This window comes from Brachycentrus maculatus, unplaced genomic scaffold, assembly GCF_059751285.1.
Source record: "Brachycentrus maculatus isolate JH-2025_06_01 unplaced genomic scaffold, ASM5975128v1 h1tg000396l, whole genome shotgun sequence".
Taxonomy (NCBI): domain Eukaryota; kingdom Metazoa; phylum Arthropoda; class Insecta; order Trichoptera; family Brachycentridae; genus Brachycentrus; species Brachycentrus maculatus.
The window spans coordinates 1,173,635-1,192,650 of NW_028281145.1; the positions used below are offsets into that span (position 1 = coordinate 1,173,635).

General features: G+C 34.1%; 2 protein-coding genes across 4 annotated transcripts; one reads left to right on the plus strand and one right to left on the minus strand.

Annotated features, from left to right (window-relative positions):
• Nucleotides 1-298: 298 nt before the first annotated feature.
• LOC148302935 (cartilage-associated protein-like) lies at nucleotides 299-2,279 on the minus strand. Its single transcript, XM_088270837.1, has one exon. It carries the CDS (start codon nucleotides 2,046-2,048, stop codon nucleotides 906-908), a length of 1,143 nt encoding a protein of 380 aa, XP_088126963.1. The 5' UTR covers nucleotides 2,049-2,279; the 3' UTR covers nucleotides 299-905.
• A 434-nt stretch (nucleotides 2,280-2,713) lies between these two features.
• On the plus strand, nucleotides 2,714-18,938 carry Patj (patj crumbs cell polarity complex component). 3 transcript variants are annotated; one of them, XM_088270830.1, is made up of 16 exons: nucleotides 2,714-3,053; nucleotides 3,287-3,383; nucleotides 4,462-4,618; nucleotides 6,386-6,555; nucleotides 7,205-7,382; nucleotides 8,309-8,421; nucleotides 9,203-9,339; nucleotides 11,093-11,262; nucleotides 11,341-11,427; nucleotides 12,987-13,188; nucleotides 14,119-14,292; nucleotides 15,049-15,296; nucleotides 15,963-16,151; nucleotides 17,066-17,371; nucleotides 18,031-18,197; nucleotides 18,620-18,938. In XM_088270830.1, exons 2-16 carry the CDS (start codon nucleotides 3,294-3,296, stop codon nucleotides 18,788-18,790), a joined length of 2,559 nt encoding a protein of 852 aa, XP_088126956.1. In that variant the 5' UTR covers nucleotides 2,714-3,053; nucleotides 3,287-3,293; the 3' UTR covers nucleotides 18,791-18,938. The 3 variants fall into 3 exon arrangements, with proteins under 3 accessions (XP_088126956.1, XP_088126957.1, XP_088126958.1); XM_088270831.1 differs by having other exon boundaries at nucleotides 2,739-3,026; XM_088270832.1 differs by having other exon boundaries at nucleotides 2,927-3,007.
• The last annotated feature ends 78 nt before the right edge of the window (nucleotides 18,939-19,016 follow it).

The window sequence follows — 19,016 nt, forward strand, 5'->3', positions numbered from 1 at the left end:
AATAAGATCGCTGACTGATCATTCAATTTGCATTAAAATTAAACATTTTATTTTATTCATGTATAATTGAATATAAATATGGTGAAATATAAATTATATCTGATATAGTGTAAGCGCCTTTGAGGTAATATTTAACAATAATGGCGTTTTATAAATTATCCAAATGTATTATTTTTATTGCTAGCATGACTGAAAGTAGAAGCTGAAAAAGGGTAAAGAAGATATAGCATGTCTAAATGCTCTAGATCTTGAAAGTGGGCAGGTCAAAATTTGGAATCTTCAACATACAAGTCAAGTATTGAGAAATGAAAAACTTTATTTAAAAAAAATAGAGTATACAATATATTTTTTGGTTAATGGCACTTGATATCACAATATGTATTAGTTTTTTATACATATAAAACAGTACTTTCTTATATTTAATCATGGCACGTTATATCACTTTACAGAGATAGTCTAATTATTTATCATTCAAATGAAAACATGTTCATTACATTAGTCCAGTCACTAGCTTTTAATTATAAAAAGTAGTTATTCCATTATTTGCAAGTAATAGGATAAAATATTGGTCACAAATTGAATCTTAGTTCATTAATTGCCATCGACTGAATCAATATATTTTCTTAAAAGGGCAATAACTATGCTCTTTATCCTACCTTTTTTGATTTCTCACAAACTAGGACTAAATGACTTGTTTTAATCTGACAAAGTCTTGGACAAGGTGAAACATATGGTAAGGAAAATTTAATTCTAGGCAAAAATGTCTTAATATTAATTAGTTTATGAAAATATAAGTTTTTAAAAGATATTCTTATTTAATTAACATTTAAAGACAAATGTAGATGTTAGTTAATTTATAAACTTACAATTCAACAATGTAAAATTATAGAAAAGACTTTTTGTATCTAGATGGCATTAGAAATATCATCTTCTACTTTATTTTCTTCTTTATCCATTTTGAATTCTGCTAGAAATGACTGGTTGATGAATTGCAGCAATTTCTCTTCATATTCTTCCCGCAATAAATAGTCTACTATTTCTGGCCTCGGTATAAATGATACGGGGTCTGCAACTTCACCATACAGTTGTTTATTTCCTAACATTGTTTCATCAGAAGGATATACGAGCAGGTAACTAGCGACACATCTACATGACTCGCTAATTCTCCCCATTTTGTTGTAAGCTATTTGCAAATAATTATACTGGTCGGCTAATATCTCTTTGCCCTTTAGACCATTTAACATTTTCAGCTTTTCCGGACACGGCTTTTTACATTTCAGACAAAATGTAAAGTGATTGGATATTGATGAAGTAAAGTCGGGCAACCATCCTTGGTCGAATGATCCCTCACACAGAGCCCTGCATCGTTGTTCCGAAGCGAAATAGGCCATTAGAGATTCTTCCATGTAAACTATTACATTCTCCCAATCTTCATTATTGTACGCATTCATGCCGTGTAAATACAAAGGCAGAAATTCTTCCGCCTCAAAATTTGTAACTTCCATTGAATCCACTTCGGGCAGAGATAAGTAATATTCCAAATTTGACCTCATAGTTTTATCTTCCGAGTGTTGCACTAGATATGTGAATGCTGCAGAAGCCGCTTTCTGCAGGAGGTTTTTGTGAAAATAACAAATATGTAAATAAGTATAAGGAGTCAAGTCTTCCATCAACTTCATGGACGTTGTATCCCGAGGAAAATCAAATACCACATTCGGATAACGTTTCCTTTTACATTTAAGAAAACAAAGTGTTTTTTTAGCCATTTTTTCATAGTAATGCAAATCATCAATGTCTTTTTGTATTAATGGCTTGAATGGGTCATTCTGACATTTTATTCTACAATCAGCTATTGCTGTAAGTGCTAATTTATACATGTGGACAGATGTCTCCATGCTGTCAATACAATCCTGCCATCTCTCATCTAAATATGCAAGAACACCCTCCTCGTAGTATTCGTCATAACTTGCTGACGTATTTGATTTAAGACAGTCAATTTCTCGAACGCTTACACTAAGGGCTACAAAAAGACACCAAACTGACCACATTGTAGATGGTGAGTGGAATATATAATAATAAAACAGTCGATTTGTAATACCGTCCTATCAAATTCGAAACTTTAGCGTACAGGCAAATTTTATAATATTTATTTTTTACTCATCACATTATGGTTACAAGACTGAACATATGAAACTGAGACTAATTCGTACTACTAAATCACTATTTGGATCATATGAGGTCATCTCGGGTCACCGGAGTAGAGTCAAATGTCAAATGTCTTCTTCTTCGTCTTTTTTTAAGGCTTCTAGAATGTTCTAGCCAATGTCATGTTATTTTTATTTATAATTTTTACATTTCAATTAAAAATATAAGTAAGGATAAAGTATATTTTAGTAATGTTTGATTGTTTAGTGGGTTATTTTACATTTATCAAATGCCTTTACAAATTTATTTTCGTAATTAATTTCAAGAAATGTACAAATTATTTTATATGGACAAGTTTGTTAGGGGAGGTTAAATAAGGTTGAGATGTAGCTGGGAAATGTAATGTTAATGCTGGAGAGCTCTGAAAGAAAACTGGGGTAGCTGTCATTTACCTGGCACCCAAAGAACATGTGATCTGGGTCCTCCTCTTCAAGACGACATTCACACAAAGCAATATCCCAGACATGTGTACTAAACAAGTGAAAACTGCAACAGCAGTGGCTCATTCACATTCTGCAGATGGATTTTGTCTTGAACTTGTTTAGAGTTATCCGGGAGAACCACTCAGATGTATTATTTCAAGTTAAAAATGTGAAAAGAGTTCCAAAATATAAAATACCTACCTAAAATATTTGGCACGTCACTTTTTGGAGTATTATGAAATATTGTCCGTGATACATTAATGATATTAACGTCTCTATGGCCAATTATTGTGACATCTGACAGCGTAAGGGGCAGAATACTCCTTAGTTTCTTTTTTTGTGGAGTTAGTTTGAAAATATCGTTAAAAAATTCATATAAGGTATAAATCTCAATAAGGGGTAGGTTTTGCATCAATAAATTTCATCGTAAGTTCAAATATAACTATGAATGTATTATAATTCACACCTGTTAAGATTGAATTGATGGCATGTTTTTGGTGTTATACACTTTGATAATAAGAATATTATACTGCATACGCCTTGTTCGAAAAATCTTTAAAAAATTCGTTCCTTTATAAGTACTCTGTTAGTAATTATTATAGTTTGTATAATTTATCGTAATTGCTGTAAATATATTATAGATATTTATGATTTTTCAGTCTAAAAATGCATTTGAATTCTGAAATTTCAAGTGCGCTTCAACAATTAGAAGCAATAAAGACGGCAGTTGATCAGAGTGATGATCCCAAACTACAGGTAAATAATTTTGCAATCCTCGTGGTTGATAATCTTAAGCGCCCTTGAGGTAATATTTAAAGAAAATCGCAATACATAAGTTATTGTTATTAAGAAATCTTGGTCAGAATTATTTGATGATCTTCCCAAAAAGTTTTGCAATTGTTTTGTAATCTATTATACTTTAAATGTTAGTATTTAGTAATAATATCAGTGCACTTATCCACTAAAAACTAGCTATGCAGAAATTTCATGAGAAACACACCAAATACTGGTTTGGGTGACTGAGCAACTTCCACTGACTATGAAAAAAAGCTCTCGTCTATGAAAAAATATTTATTTACACATTGTGTACGGTGTGCACATATTTGTGCGTTTCAGAAACCTTGTGTGGTGGCGGGGTGCACATTTTTGTGCATTTCGGCTACCTTCAATTTAGTATACAAAAAACACGTCATAAACTTCTAATCTCTTGGCCTTTTTGCTTTTGTTGTGTAGTGGATAGATGTCGTTGTAATATAAAAAATAATACTGATATTTGCTGGTTCAAAACATAGCTAATGGTCGTAATTTGTTTTGAAGGAAATGTTACAAATTAACTTTAAACAATGGATACAGACGGTGCGTTTTTTTCTTTGTCCTAAAATGAAATAAAATACAAAGATCATTGTCCTTTACTTAAGTCGGCAGTTGGTACTTACAAAGCAATAAACGCGTGTGGGGAAAGCCCATAAATCATTTTTTATTCGCAGATTTTGAGTTTTCGGCGGTTGTTAAACTGTGTTGTTATTTTCTAATATTTTATTAGTGTTTTTAACATTTTTTTTACTTAAGTGATTTGTGGACTAACATGATTTTATTTTGAGACGTTAGAGACCATTTAACCGTTTTTGTATTGTTTTCGAGTTCAACCTCAGAGCATTCTTGTATTATAATAAAACAGCTGTTTAATGTCGCCCGCCTCAAGATACAGTTTTATCAAAACATTGCCGCAACTAATGTGTTAAGTAAAAATTAAATTCCCTTTTACCAAAGACAGCAAAAAAATTCATCAAATGTTATTTTCATGTTTTTTATTTATTTATGTATTATTTTCAAGAGCGCAACTGCTGAAGACTTTGCTTTAATACTCGGCCTCCTGGACAATCCTGTATTCCGCAGTATAGTGACGCTTCAGGATTCCTTGGAATTACTTTCTGTTCAAATTTCTCATCATCCATCGATCTTACCTGGAGACTTCGATATAACTCCTGCGGGTAAGTTAGCTCACTGTAGCATGTTACATAGTATTGAGAAGCATAATTGTTACTTATTCTCAATATTATTAATATTTTAAGCATTTACTTTGTGGTTAGTCATTTTTACTTTTATATATATATATATATATATTTTTTAAAACAAAAATGTTAGTAATACTAGTTTTTAACCACTTACATAGTTTTTTATGTCTGCCGGTTTTGAGACGTACACGTTTCTTCCTCAGGACAATCACTACCACAGCATGCAAACAATACTACCCTTCATCACCATAGCACCATTCACACACTTAAAACTACACAAAATGTTTAACACAATGATTAAAGAAAACACTTCGTTTTTTACCACTTGAGTTTTATTATAGACTACATGTTTCAGAAGTTAAACTTCCATCATTCAGGTCTGTATAATAACATTATTATACAGACCTGAATGATGGAAGTTTAACTTCTGAAACATGTAGTCTATAATAAAACTCAAGTGGTAAAAAACGAAGTGTTTTCTTTAATCATTGTAACATGTCTTACCACAAAGTTAATGCCGAAACAATAAACAAAATGTTTAACGCATGCGACATTGGTTGACCCGAAGACCAACATGCACTAGGGGTTGCAGCACAAACATGCATTAACCGCCCTACACATACGTACGTACGTAATACCATCTTCACCACCATTTCTAACCCATATGACCTACGCGCACGAGAAAAGATATATGTTCCGAAAATATTAAATGCGTACCGGATACACTGACAATTTATGTTCAGGTTTCATACCTGGCAATATTTTGTGACAACAATGTGATTTTTTTGCTTATTTATAAAAATATATATATATATATATATATATATATATATATATATATATATATATATATATATATATATATATATATATATATATATATATATATATATATATATATATATATATATATATATATATATATATATATATATATATATATATATATATATATATATATATATATAACGTGGTAATATTTTCCTTTTGAAAATTAAGTGTAAATAATATGTAAAGTGGGTGTATAATAATAAAATAAACAATGTGTTGCTTTGTAATTAAAGTTTATTCTTAATTTATCTTTATAATAATTTTTATATCTATCTATCTATCTATCTATCTGATTCTGACAGTTAATAATATTATCGAAAGTCTTTTGTTTTATTCTGAGCGACGCATGCGGCATCTGGTGGTAGAACTGTTTTATGTAGGTACTTTTTGTAAGTACTTAATAAAATGTATAGGTACCTACCTAGTTATTTTATTACATATATATATATATATATATATATATATATATATATATATATATATATATATATATATATATTTTTTTTTTTTTTTTTTTAAACCCTTATCCGCACCCCAATGGTGCATAGGGCACTGCATCATATAAACGCAGTTTCATCTTGATCGTAAACGCATGAAGGAAAGGTGATCAGCCCTCCACTTCGGGTACCAGTCCAGGGTAATATTGAATAAATATTAGAGTGAAAAAAATCACTTTTATTTATTTGACCCCCCTGGGAATCGAACCCGCGACCTCCAGAACGGTAGCAGTGCGTGCTGACCATTACACTATGGAGCCGGATAAAAAATATGTCTGAAAATAACCCGAAGGTAGGGTGTTTAAAAGCCGAGGTCTTACATGCAGTTTGTTCAGCCGAGGTCTAACATACAATTCTTACTTCATTGTTTCAATGTGCCGGACAGACAATTTATCATTATACTTTGTTTACATAGGTGAGTTGGCTTTGCAAACCCGTGGCTTATACGGAGGTCTGGATGGAGAGGAGGAACAGCGAGTCCCTCAGCTATCTCCTCCACACAGCTTGGCGTACAATGTGCAGGACGCAGACAGAATCCTCGGGATCGATAGTGCCGCCATTGATACCAACATATCTCACCAGCAGGTATGTTTGTATCCTTCATCTTCTCCAAACCCTCATCCCCACCCGATGGTGCATAGGGCACTGCATCATATAGACAAAGTGTTATCTTGATTGTTAAACACATGAAGGAAAGGTGATCAGCCCTCCGCTTCAGGTACCAGTCTAGGTTAATATTGAATAAATATCAAAGTGAAAAAATCACTTATGTTTATTTGACCCCCCTGGGAATCGAACCCGGAACCTTCAGTACAGTAGCCGAGCGTGTTGACCATTACACTTTGAAGGCAGAGGGTTTGTATCATTATCATGATTACGAAGAGGAATAAACAATCTTTTTTCTTGTAAATATCTAATAAAATAAATTAGTCAACTCGTATAAAAAACTCATGGCTGGCTCAAAAAAACATGTCAGAATAGATGTCATTTTCTTTATTTTTCTGCTCTTGGGTTTTCTTTTATAATAATATGTTACTAACCTTTTAACTCGTTATTTTCATTTAGCAATTCAAATTACTTATAAATTACCTTTGCTGTAAGTGTTGTATATTTTTATTTAGGTAGGTGTCTTCCGCCAAAGGAGATCAAGGGGTTAATCTTTATAGCACGGATAAAAAAATTATTTTTCTACTCAAGTCTTACAGGAATGTATTTTTCTTCCATGGTTTTGTAGGCCATCAGTATATTGCAGCAAGCCCGAGGTCTCGTGGAGCTGGTGGTGGCAAGGGGTGGGGCTGCAGAGGACGGAGCCCCCCCTCCGCTGCCTGCCTCCCCTCCCCCCCTCCTACCCTCGGACTGGGCGCAGGTGGAAGCTATTCATCTCGTCAATGATGGCACTGGCTTGGGATTCGGTGAGTTTTCATTAAAATCTGTCAATTTTACTTCATAAATTTAAGATTTCATTCTCTGTATCTTACCCTCGAGTAGTAATATATTAATGACATTTTTAAACATCGTTTGTTGAGTCGGTAAACACGTAACTAGCCGACAAATGATTTAATTGTGTTAAATGATCAATAGACGGCATTGGTAGTCCGAATCCCGATGTAATCAGGAAATATTCGAGATGTAATCACTGCCCCAAATATGGGGCCACACGCTATTTGACCTAGTATTTTATGACCCCACAATTGGGGTAGTACGCACGGAGAGATTATAGTTATCTGAATTGAACATTGAATGCTACTTTAACTCATTATTATGTGCTTCCATTCCATTACATGTTCATAATATTTACGACATTTTAATTTACAAATCATATCTTACCTTTAATATATTTTTAAATCCACATGACAATACTGTTATTTTTTATTGATTTCTTAATCACAGTTTTTATTTCTTATTTTTATCATGAATATTATACTTTTGCTATAGACACAAAATTTTCATTAATGTTTCTTGTTTCCTTAATTAACACATTAATTGATAGTAAAATGTATGGAAATATGATTAAAAAGCGAGGCAGAGACAACCTAAGGCGAGATTTTTGAGAAAATTATAGCAACACAAGACTTATATTACATATAAGTAACATAAGTACTGGGAAACGATTTTTATATTTGTTTTTTTTTACAGGTTTATATACCTTTATACCTATGTGCCTTTTTTTAATATTTTAATTCTTTCCAATTCTTTATGAGGCCACAAATACTGGAATTATCTCCCATGCAGGATAAATTCAGTATTTGAGTACTTAATTTTTTTTGGTTATATTCCAAATACATATTGTTAATGCATATCATGTTGAGTTCACTGATTATATAACTCATTTCTGCAGGGATAATTGGAGCTCGCACTAGTGGCGTGATCGTGAAGACAATACTACCCGGCGGTGTGGCTGACAGAGATGGTCGCCTGAAGTCCGGAGATCACATTTTACAAATTGGAGATGTAAGATGTTTTGTTTTATTTGTAATATCGTTCGACCGTTACATTTTATGACAGCTAGGCTGTCCAATCTCAAAACACAGTAAGGGACTTTTTTTTGTAATATATTTTTTTGCATTTTTGGATTAAGTAGAAACGACTTAATCCAAAAATGCAAAAAAAACGTACTACAAAAAAAATTTCCCTGTTTTGAGTTTGGACAGCCGAGCTGGCTTCTTAGTTATTTCAACCAAGATTTGTTTGTTTAAAATTATATATGGCTCTATTCAGTGAATCCGTTCAAACAGATTAACCAGATCAACATCCATTGTATCCTACCTTTGTCCATAATCATCTTTCTGTACCTTAGCATATGCGCTTAACCAAACCCAACAAATCTTTTCAATATGACAACTGATAACATTTTGTAATGTTTAATGATTAACAAACATTTATTTGAACACAAAATTGATTTTTATGTGTTATTTTAATAATAAAATACAACTAAGTAGACTAAAAAAATCAGTGTTTGATTTAACATGTAATACATAAATTGAAACATTGACAACTATTTGACTAAAAATGACCATTATACAGCTGGCACCGAATGACATGACTTGTTTGTGTCAAACTTATTTGTAGAGTTTGACCAATAACCTTGTGATGTTGTCAGGTGACATGACATGTTTATGTAGAACTTATTTGTAAAGTTTGACCAATAACCTTGTGATGTTGTCAGGTGACATGACATGTTTGTGTTGAAGTTATTTGTAGAGTTTGACCAATAAGCTTGTGATGTTGTCAGGTGGTGCTGGTGGAGATGGTCTCGGAGCAGGTAGCGGGGGTCCTGCGCCGGAGTGGCACTCACGTGCGGCTCGTGGTGGCTCGCCCGGCCGACCCCGCCGGCCCGGGAGCATCCGATGCTCCGGTAGTGCCTACCAGGTACACCCTATACCCACTAATAATATAAAACCTACTTTATTCCAAATTGAAGATAATTTTAACGTTTTGTATAAAGGTGGGGACTGACCGGAGCATTTCGCCATCATGTAACATTCGCGGCGAGCATCCGACTTCAAATGAAGCACTCAGAACACTGTACTGACTGCCTGAACGCTCGCATCGTAACATGTTACGTTACGACGAAATGACTCCAGTCAGTCCCCACCATAAAGGAAACATTGGAGATACCAGTATTTCGTATTTAGAACAAAAAGGATGTCACAAAATTAATCACTTTATCAGAAGGTGTTATAATTTTTGCAAATGGCGTTGTATGTCAATAATATTTGACATTTATGAACTAAACAGCTGCAGTATACAGATTTAGGGTGGGACAAAATAAAACATCCGAGAATTTTTTTTAGATAACTTTTTTTACTTAACAAAAAAAAAGATTTTGAGTGATGGAAATCTTTATTTGGACCTTTACATTTTTTCTGTTAAGTGGAAAAGACGATATCCGTCAAGTGTATGCCGCCAGTGTTGATACGCATTTGTGCCCGTTTTATCAATCTGTATACTGCAGCTGTCTAGTTCACAAATGTCAAATATGATTTGTGTACGACGCCATTTGCAAAAATTATAACGCATTCCGTTAGGGTGATTTTGTGCCACCTTGTACATTTAAAAATTCATCCCTCAGATTCAGTTTAGTAGCACCCGCTTGCAAAATTTAAAAATCTAAACAAAAAGTAAATTGTTAATTCCTTGACAATTTACACATTCGCCCAAGATATACCCGGATGTGAAACACATTTCATCGTAATAAAAATGTACTGCCATAATTAAATGTTGCAAAAATCTTCAGTACAACAATAAGTAGCTTTGAATAATTGAAAAGATTAGGAAGAGTTGTTTACGATGGTATGGACATGTGGAGCGAATGGATAGCGAGAGAATGACTAAGAAAATATGTGTGGCGAATGTGAGAGGGAAAACAGAACGAGGACGACCGAAAAAGACTTGGCACGATCAGATCAAGAGGAACCTAAAATCTGGCGGTGTCAAAAGTCTGCGTAATCGGAGAGCATGTATGACTAGATATATGGATGTGAAGGAAGCGAGGAGTGTATGTCAGGACAGAAGAGTGTGGTGTTCCATTCTTTCTGCCTACCCCTGCGAGGAAACGGCGTGATGGTGTTAGTAGTAGTAGTAGTAGTCTAATACTCTTGTTCTAGGTTGCTTTTAGACTTAGACAAAAATATCGAAATCCTTTAGTACACAACCATGATACACGATTTACACACAACAAAGGTTTGATAGTCCCAAGAATTAACAATAAATATGGGAGTCGAACACTGCAATATATCGTTCCGAACATTTTTAATTTGTTGCCGACGGATGTTAGAGGTCAAAATAAAATATGGAACAAAGGCAAAACAAAAGAATGGGTAAATGATCAAAAGTTAATTTTATGAAAATTGTAAAATGTTTATATTCTTAATTTTTTTCTTTTTTTGTGTCTATATTAGGTTAAAATCGTTAAAAACAATAAAAAATGTATTAAAAAAGAACTCCACCGACAAGACACACAAGGTGGCTTGGTGGGTCTCTGCAAAAAACAAAAAATGTTCTAAATATGTATAAATTGAGATTTAAATAAATGTATATAAATAAATTTTAAAAATCCCTTGATATATATCTGACAGATGCGGGATTCAGTAACCTCATCTAATATTCTTGTTTATTCCAGATTGCTATCAGACTTGGAAGCCCTTGATAGATATCTGACGGATGCAGGATTCCCTGAAATATTTAATTCTCAGGTTACCCCTTCCCCCACCCCTCCGCCGGTGATGGATAAATCCTTCATGTACAGTATGGAAGCCAGCGAAGACAGTGACACAGTCGGCATTCCATTGGGTAAAATTTTGTTATGGTTGTGCATTTGTTATTTAGTTTGGATGAATGTTTATAATACAGGTTCTACTTTTTCTCTAGAACGTCTGGACATGGAGTTACCGGAGACTGAAAAGTTCACAGTGCAACTAAAAAAGGATGAAAATGGACTAGGAATAACCATTGCGGGTAATTTAATAAAAAACAATATTTATTTTATCCCCAACTTTTGAGTGTGTCCAAATGCTTTTTCACAAATCTGGATTATCTCCAATTATAGGAGTTATTTTTCATTCAATAAAAAGCTTCTTTTCATCTCACCAATAGATGTCTCTAGTGAAGTTCTAGTGATTCAAGAACAAGGTTTCTAAATTGGTTTATATATATAGAACTTCCAAGAATTTGAGTAGTATGGTTGTCAATAATGGGTAGAATTGATGAATGTTACACATGTTTAAAGTGATCACTTAAATCAGCCTATGACGGTCGTCAGCCCCATAAATGACTTCCATATTCTTCTTTATCTTTGATGAGATGTCAAAAAATAATATTAATTTTATCCATTGATGCACATGTATTTTTTTAAATCAATTTTAGTTGGCCATGTGAAAAATAATATTTACTTTTTTTGTGTAGTAAATATCCAAATTGTGTCCTGAATAAGTATTCATTACTTGAGTATTCTCTCTTTCTCTTTTTTACAATTGTTATTGCACTTCTATACCAACACTATGCCCTGTTTATTAATTTTTATCATCCACATATTTACATTTTAAATTTACAATAATGTCCTCATTGGGATTTTCCATACCCGAGATACATGTTTCAGTATAATTCTAATGTGTTAGAATGACACAATCTATTTCTTTTCTACCTACCTACATTATTCATTTGTTGATAATGAATGTCTGCCTTTTGCATATAAAATATGTATAAGAACCGTAATGTTCCATCATAGACAATGGGAATATGACTCAATATAATATGTATTAACAGTCTTTAAACTCAATATGATTAAAATATTTTAATTTTACTAGTGATATCTTGTAATTACTGATAATGTATTCTATACGTTTATTATTTTTATTTCTGACAATTTTTTTACGTTAGCGCTGACGAAGGTTTAATGTTACTTTGCAATTTTAAAGAAAATCACTGATTGGACAGTGAGTCTTGACCAATTGGAGATAATGCGTCAGCGTTTACTGGTTCTAACCAATCGGAACCTCTTTTGTTAACCAATCACGGAGCATATTTCAAACTATTGTTTCACCAATCAGAGTTCAAGGATTTCAACCAATCAAAGATTAATCTTCCGGCCAATGAGAGACATCCAACAGTGGATATAGTGCAATAAATTTAAATTTCGATTAAAGAACTTACTGTCCATTGATGCTTAAGGACGGGAAGGGTATTTTTACCTTCTGCGCTGGCCTCATTTCAAAGTCAGAAAAGAAGAAATTATATTTTTAATGTTTTTATGTAAATAGTATGTACCAATCACTTTGTAACGGTGTTAACTATATGTATATAACTAACAAATCCTGTCACCAGCGGTCCGCAGACGTAAAAACACCAATCTGAAATGTGTTAATATATTGTAGTAAAATAAATGTATATTTGAAATTGAAAAAACAATGCCAATTAGCTTATTAATTTTTTAAATGATAAAACGAGATCTGAGTCATCATTGATTAGTTTAACTTTGAAAATAATGTTATTTATTTATATTATTTATGTTATATTAGGCTATGTATGTGAGAAAGAAGAGCTGTCGGGAATCTTCGTAAAGTCAGTGACAGCGGGAAGTGCCGCGGACAGGAGCGGGCGCATTCGCGTAAACGACAGAATAGTGGCTGTAGATGGAGTCAGCCTGCACGGCAGATCCAACCACTGTGCTGTGGATGCTCTCAGGAGCAGTGGGAGCTCCGTGACACTGAGTCTCGAGAGGTATTTAATTATTTAAATTGAAAATCACAATTGTTCAAAAACTTGCTTTTCTCCCTTCATTAAGGAACCTTGAGAATGAAGTCAGACACTAGTCTCGCATTGCAATTTAATGATGATATAATATGAAAATTGAAAGTATACAATGTTGCAAACTAATATGTATCACAATTAGCTTGTGTCAATACTATCATTTGAAATCTATTTTGATATGTGCTTCGATGCATTCCGCATCATTTTCAAACACGATATGATGCGGAATGCATCGAAAGACATGTCACAAAAGATTTTACAAAATTTAGTATTTACTAAGTAAAACTTAAATTAAAAATGGATAGATTTTACCACTAAGTGACTGCCGAATCAATTAATGAAATTAAAAATTTATATTTTGAGCCTCACTCAGGTTTACCAGTTAATAGTATTACGAATTGAGATTTGGCACCCTACGATACGAATACATATACCATAAAAGTTTTTTAATTTGAACAAATTTCATCGTAATCAAAAAAATATTAAAAATTGCCCATATGTGGTATAAGAAAATCAAGCCGCGGGTTAATTTTGTTATTCTACTCACTGCCTTTGTTATTTTTTCAACCAAAAAATACATTTTTCAATTTTTATAAACATTGCCCTTCAGTCTTAATATGAAAATATTTTATTTTATTTTAAACTGTTTTATTTCTGTAAAAAAAAACAAATAGATAAAACTGTATTTAGAATTTATATACAAAAATGCCACTGTCATCGAAAAATGGTGTTAAGTGATTATACCACCTTTAATTCAATAATAATACTACATAACTCTTTGTATTTTAGGGATGAATTTAATAAATACTTATGCATATTTTCTCCATTTATATTTTGTTAAGTGCTGTCCGCATTTTTGCATAAGGTCCTTGCAAATGCATTTGGTCTTCCTGGTTCCAGGTACTTACGTGGGCCCAAGTTTGAGCAGCTGCAGCAGGCCATAGCGGCTAATGAGTTGCGTCCCCCTCCCCCCGCCGCTCCCGCAGTCAACCCCTTCCTGGACCTCCACAGGCCAGACGATGACTCGGACAACCCGGATATGCATATTCCCATGTCGCAGTTGAATAAACTCGGGTAAAATATTATTTTTCTGCAAATCATTAAAATTTAGATTTTTTTACTCAGAGAAGAAAATCCATACATCTAGTCATACACGCCCTCGCATTATTACGCAGACTTGACACAACCAAATTTTAGTTTCTAATTGATTTCAATTTATTTTATTTATAGATAATATACACATTACAAACTTAAATTTAAATTGGATACATTAACAAAAATAGAAAATAAGCAAGAATACTATTGCTAAAGGTGGAGAAGAATCCAACTTCGGAAAACTCCTTCAGACACATGGAACAGATCAATATCCAACGAGATATTGTTCAACATAGCGGTAGCTCTTTCTACAGGCATAACCATTGATCTGATTGTGCTTTTTCGGCCGTCCTGGTTCTGTTCTCCAGCTCACATTCACCAAATATACTTAGTCATTCTCTCGTTATCCATTCGCTCCACACCATGTCCACACCACCTTAAAGAACTCTTCTTAATCTTTTCAATTATCCCTAGTTCCGACTTACCAACCTACAATAAAGCTGTATGCAAGTATTATTTACCAATAATTAATGTATTCTTGAAAATGAAGAAGTCAAAACAATGTACATACAAGCTAGTACTACACTTCTAAGTATCAAATGAATCTAAACGTAAATAGTGGGTTGTCTAAAATTTAAACAGGTACATTTCATTATTGTACACTTTCTTCAATTGAAAAACTAAATCTCGTTAATTCTTATTCATTTGTTTTTTCCATTTTTAATATTTATTCAGGTCTTTTGGAATGAGTCAATCTACTACGTCCGGATCTCTCCGATTTCCGGTAAACGAGATGGACCCTGACGATTTGATAATTGCGGATTCGTTGGATGATGCCGATGAACTGGTGGAGACGACAAACCACGCCCTGAGTATCACACGGGGAGCTTCTCACCCGGCAGGACAGAATGCTCCAGGATTCGAGATTCCCGTCACAAGAGAAATGGAAGAAGCCATCTGCAATAAATGGAATTTGATTCTCGGTACTTACTTTATATTAATCCACATAAAGTATCGCGTTACGCTAAGAAATATTTTTTTTTTTAAATTTGGCAGTTTGTGGTAAAATCTATCCATTTTTAATTTGAGTTTTACTTAATAAATACCATTATTTATTAAAATCTATTGTGACATGTTTCGATTCATTCCGCCCATATTCAACCGTATATGGTGTTTTTAAATGATGCGAAATGCATGGAAAACTGAGTCACAATAGATTATAAGAAATAGTTGTATTTACTAAGTAAAAGTTAATTTAAAAAAAGTCATATTTTTTATAGTAAATCCCCCTATAACGTTGACATAGGTACCCCTTAGGGAATTTTATGAGCGGTTAAATTGTATTTTTATATTTTAACTAGTGGATATGACTCTAAAGAGTAAAAATTTTAATACAATTTATAAACATATTTCCTACAACATCCCATCCAATAACGCGATACCTATCTCAGGTTTACTGTATAATGTTATGTTATTTTTTTTTTACTGTAATGAAATATTATTGTTATGAAATATGATACATATAATTAAAAATATCTCCAGATATTGCAGACTTGCTGAATTTGTAGATAGCGTTAATATTTTTTTCCAAACGGTGAGTTATGTCTGATGTAGGTGCCTGCAACGAGGTCATTTTGTATGATTTCCAGGCAGCGGAGTGGAGATAGTGCTGGGGCTGGTGGTGAAGGGGGGCGGGGGGCTGGGCATCTCGCTGGAGGGGACGGTGGACGTGGAGGAGGGGGGGCGGGAGGTGCGCCCGCACCACTACATCCGCAGCGTGCTGCCCGAGGGGCCCGTGGGCCGCTCCACCACGCTGCGCTCCGGGGACGAGCTGCTGGGTTAGTATATACCTTATAGTCAGAACCGAGCTTCTCACTGCAGGCGATGCTGGTTGTTAAAACTAAAAATGTTCTGAACACATTAATCATATAAAAAATAAAATTGTCCCGATAACAGGTCGATTGCAGTGTACTCTCTCTTTATCGATGCTTCTATCAATATATTTTGCCATGATACATTCCCACCTGTCATACCTTCGCTGTATCTGGGGTTTCACGACAAAAAGAGAATTTCCAAAAAAAAAATTGAGCCATAAGAAATATATTTCGTCTGTTGTACACCACTCATGTAAAAGATATTTATTTGAGCACTAACATAATACCTTTTGACATTCTTCCAACATATGATATTACAAATACAATGGTTTAAATAATGTTTAAAACGACTCACGGCAACACCAAACTGATTTTAAACTGAGGAATTCATCATTATACATAATACACGAGGACATAATAAAATTTATGTGGAGCCAATGAACACTACTAAGTTTTGAGTAAGGTCCTTACAATATATGTATTGCCTATATCAAAATTAACCGCTGCCTGATATATAACATAGAACCAGATCCAAAATTAATGAACTGAAAAAATACCTATGGAAAGTTATTTTTTTTAATGATTTGTTATATTTTTATTTTTTTCTTTAAACATGCTTCTTACCTAATGTTTTTTTTTTTATTATATGCCTATTAACTGTAATTTTCATTGTTTTATATTTTACATTTTTGCCCTGTGTTTCATTTTGTTACTTTTTTATCTGTTTTTCAGTTTTGTTAGCAAAAATGTCCCAAAATAAGTAATGGAAATTACTTTTTATGTATGCATATATGACTTGTTCATGTTTAAATAAATAAATAAATAATAATAATAATAAAAACACTTAAATTTCTTGTTAAAATCTATTCACTTTCCAGAGGTGAATGGGCACCGCCTGCTGGGCATGAACCATCTGGAGGTGGTGTCCATCCTGAAGGAGCTGCCAGCACGCGTGTGCCTGGTGTGCGCGCGCGCGCCTGCGCTCGTGGGCGGCTCGGGGGCGGGCGCGGGCGCGCTGGTGAAGGCTAAGTCAGACGGCAGCCTGGCGGGCGCAGGCGCTGCGGGTGGCGCGGCCCCCACGGGTGAGGGAGCACCTGCCGCCCTCGGGGGGGCTCGCCTGCGCTCACGCTCCCTAGAGCCGCTCACCGGCCTGGCCATGTGGTCCTCGGAGCCGCAGATTATCGGTATGGTTATTTTTGTACTATTTTGCAAATAGTTGTTACCACCAAAAAACGAGTTGGGAGAATTTTTTTTTTTTTAATATGAGGGCAAGGGATCTTGCATCTCTTATGTTACTGCGAGCATGTTAGGTCTATTGTGACCTCACTCTGTATCATAGCTCACTCTAAAGACCTACATGAGTCATGTAGCTCACGACCTGTCTTGGTGGTAAGAGCTTCACCTTCTCGGAGTCTAGTACATAGTGGTCCCCCAAGGATGTGACTTCGCGTCACAATTATAGAGAATGTGGATTGGTGTTGTTATGAGAATTAAGATGAATCTAACATTTTGCTCAGTGATTAACTACTAAATTTTTAAAAAATCATTCACATTTCAAATTTCAATGATGAAATTTGAAAAAAATTGTGTGAAATTTGAATTATCATTACAATTTAAATCTTCTTTTAGTGTGTACAGAAAAATCTTTTTTACTGGTGGTATTCCATTATAGTGATACATATATCTTTGTACCTCAACCTAAAATAACAGCTAAAATATAAGGATATTACTTTGAGAGTAGGTGGTTCTAGTAACCCTGACAGTAGACTCGAGTGACCCATCCTGTCTCGACTTGGTAATAAATATAACTGGTTTTCGGTACAATTTTGCTGTTGACCCGCAGAACTGGTGAAGGGAGAGAGAGGTCTGGGATTCTCCATCTTGGACTACCAGGACCCCCTACGACCAGCTCATGCCGTCATTGTCATCCGCTCCCTGGTCCCAGGAGGAGTGGCGCAGCAGGACGGAAGACTTATTCCGGGAGATCGCTTACTTACCGTCAATGATCAGGTTACTATTTTCAAGGTTGACTATGCACAAAACGTACATTTATGTTATTGATTTAAAACATTTATTTACTTTTTTTTACTCCTATCCACACTTGGTGTATAGATCACCACATTTTAGTGCAGTGCTGAATACACAAATGTGTTGCATTGATTGTTAATTATATGAAGGTAAGGAGATCAGTCCTATGCTTCAGATTCTCGGAAGATTTTCTGTCTAATTTTTAGATGTGGTTGATTTATGAGAATATTAAAAATAACGAATTAGTATAATTCTTGGCAGATTTCAAATCACCGGTTACAATATTTGATCTCACATCTAAAAAATGATATGGAAAACCAAAAAAAAAAAAGGAAAATAGTTTTTCTGTAGAACATCTAAGTTAATCTTTTAAGCGTCTTGTTATCTTATAATATTGTTCACAGAACTTGGAAAATGCAACATTGGATCAAGCTGTCCAGGCTCTCAAGGGGGCCCCGAGGGGACTGGTCCGCATCGGGGTCGCTAAACCCCTCCCCCTCGCCGACTGTGTCCCCCCCAACGGGATGCCCCCGTCCTCCACCTCTCTGCCCCATAACAAGATGAATACTCAGTAAGGAATAACTTCAACATTTTATTTCATTACATCCTCACCAATATGTGTAGATCTCGATCTACAAATTCACTTATTTAATTATTTCATGCATTTTTATAAATTTAATAGATTTAAATATATTTTATATTTTATTATTGCATACTTAAATATGTATATTTAAATGTTTTAAAATAAAGAAGAGTTTATTTTTTTAAACAAAAATGCAGCAAACATTATTGAGAAAATCA

Bases quoted from the DNA above. Each gene is read 5' to 3' on its own strand.
- Patj (XM_088270830.1), top strand. From the start codon at position 3,294: ATGCATTTGAATTCTGAAATTTCAAGTGCGCTTCAACAATTAGAAGCA. The intron at 7,383-8,308 runs GTGAGTTTTCAT...TCATTTCTGCAG, and splicing joins TGGCACTGGCTTGGGATTCG to GGATAATTGGAGCTCGCACT. The intron at 15,297-15,962 runs GTACTTACTTTA...TATGATTTCCAG, and splicing joins TAAATGGAATTTGATTCTCG to GCAGCGGAGTGGAGATAGTG.
- LOC148302935 (XM_088270837.1), bottom strand. From the start codon at position 2,048: ATGTGGTCAGTTTGGTGTCTTTTTGTAGCCCTTAGTGTAAGCGTTCGA.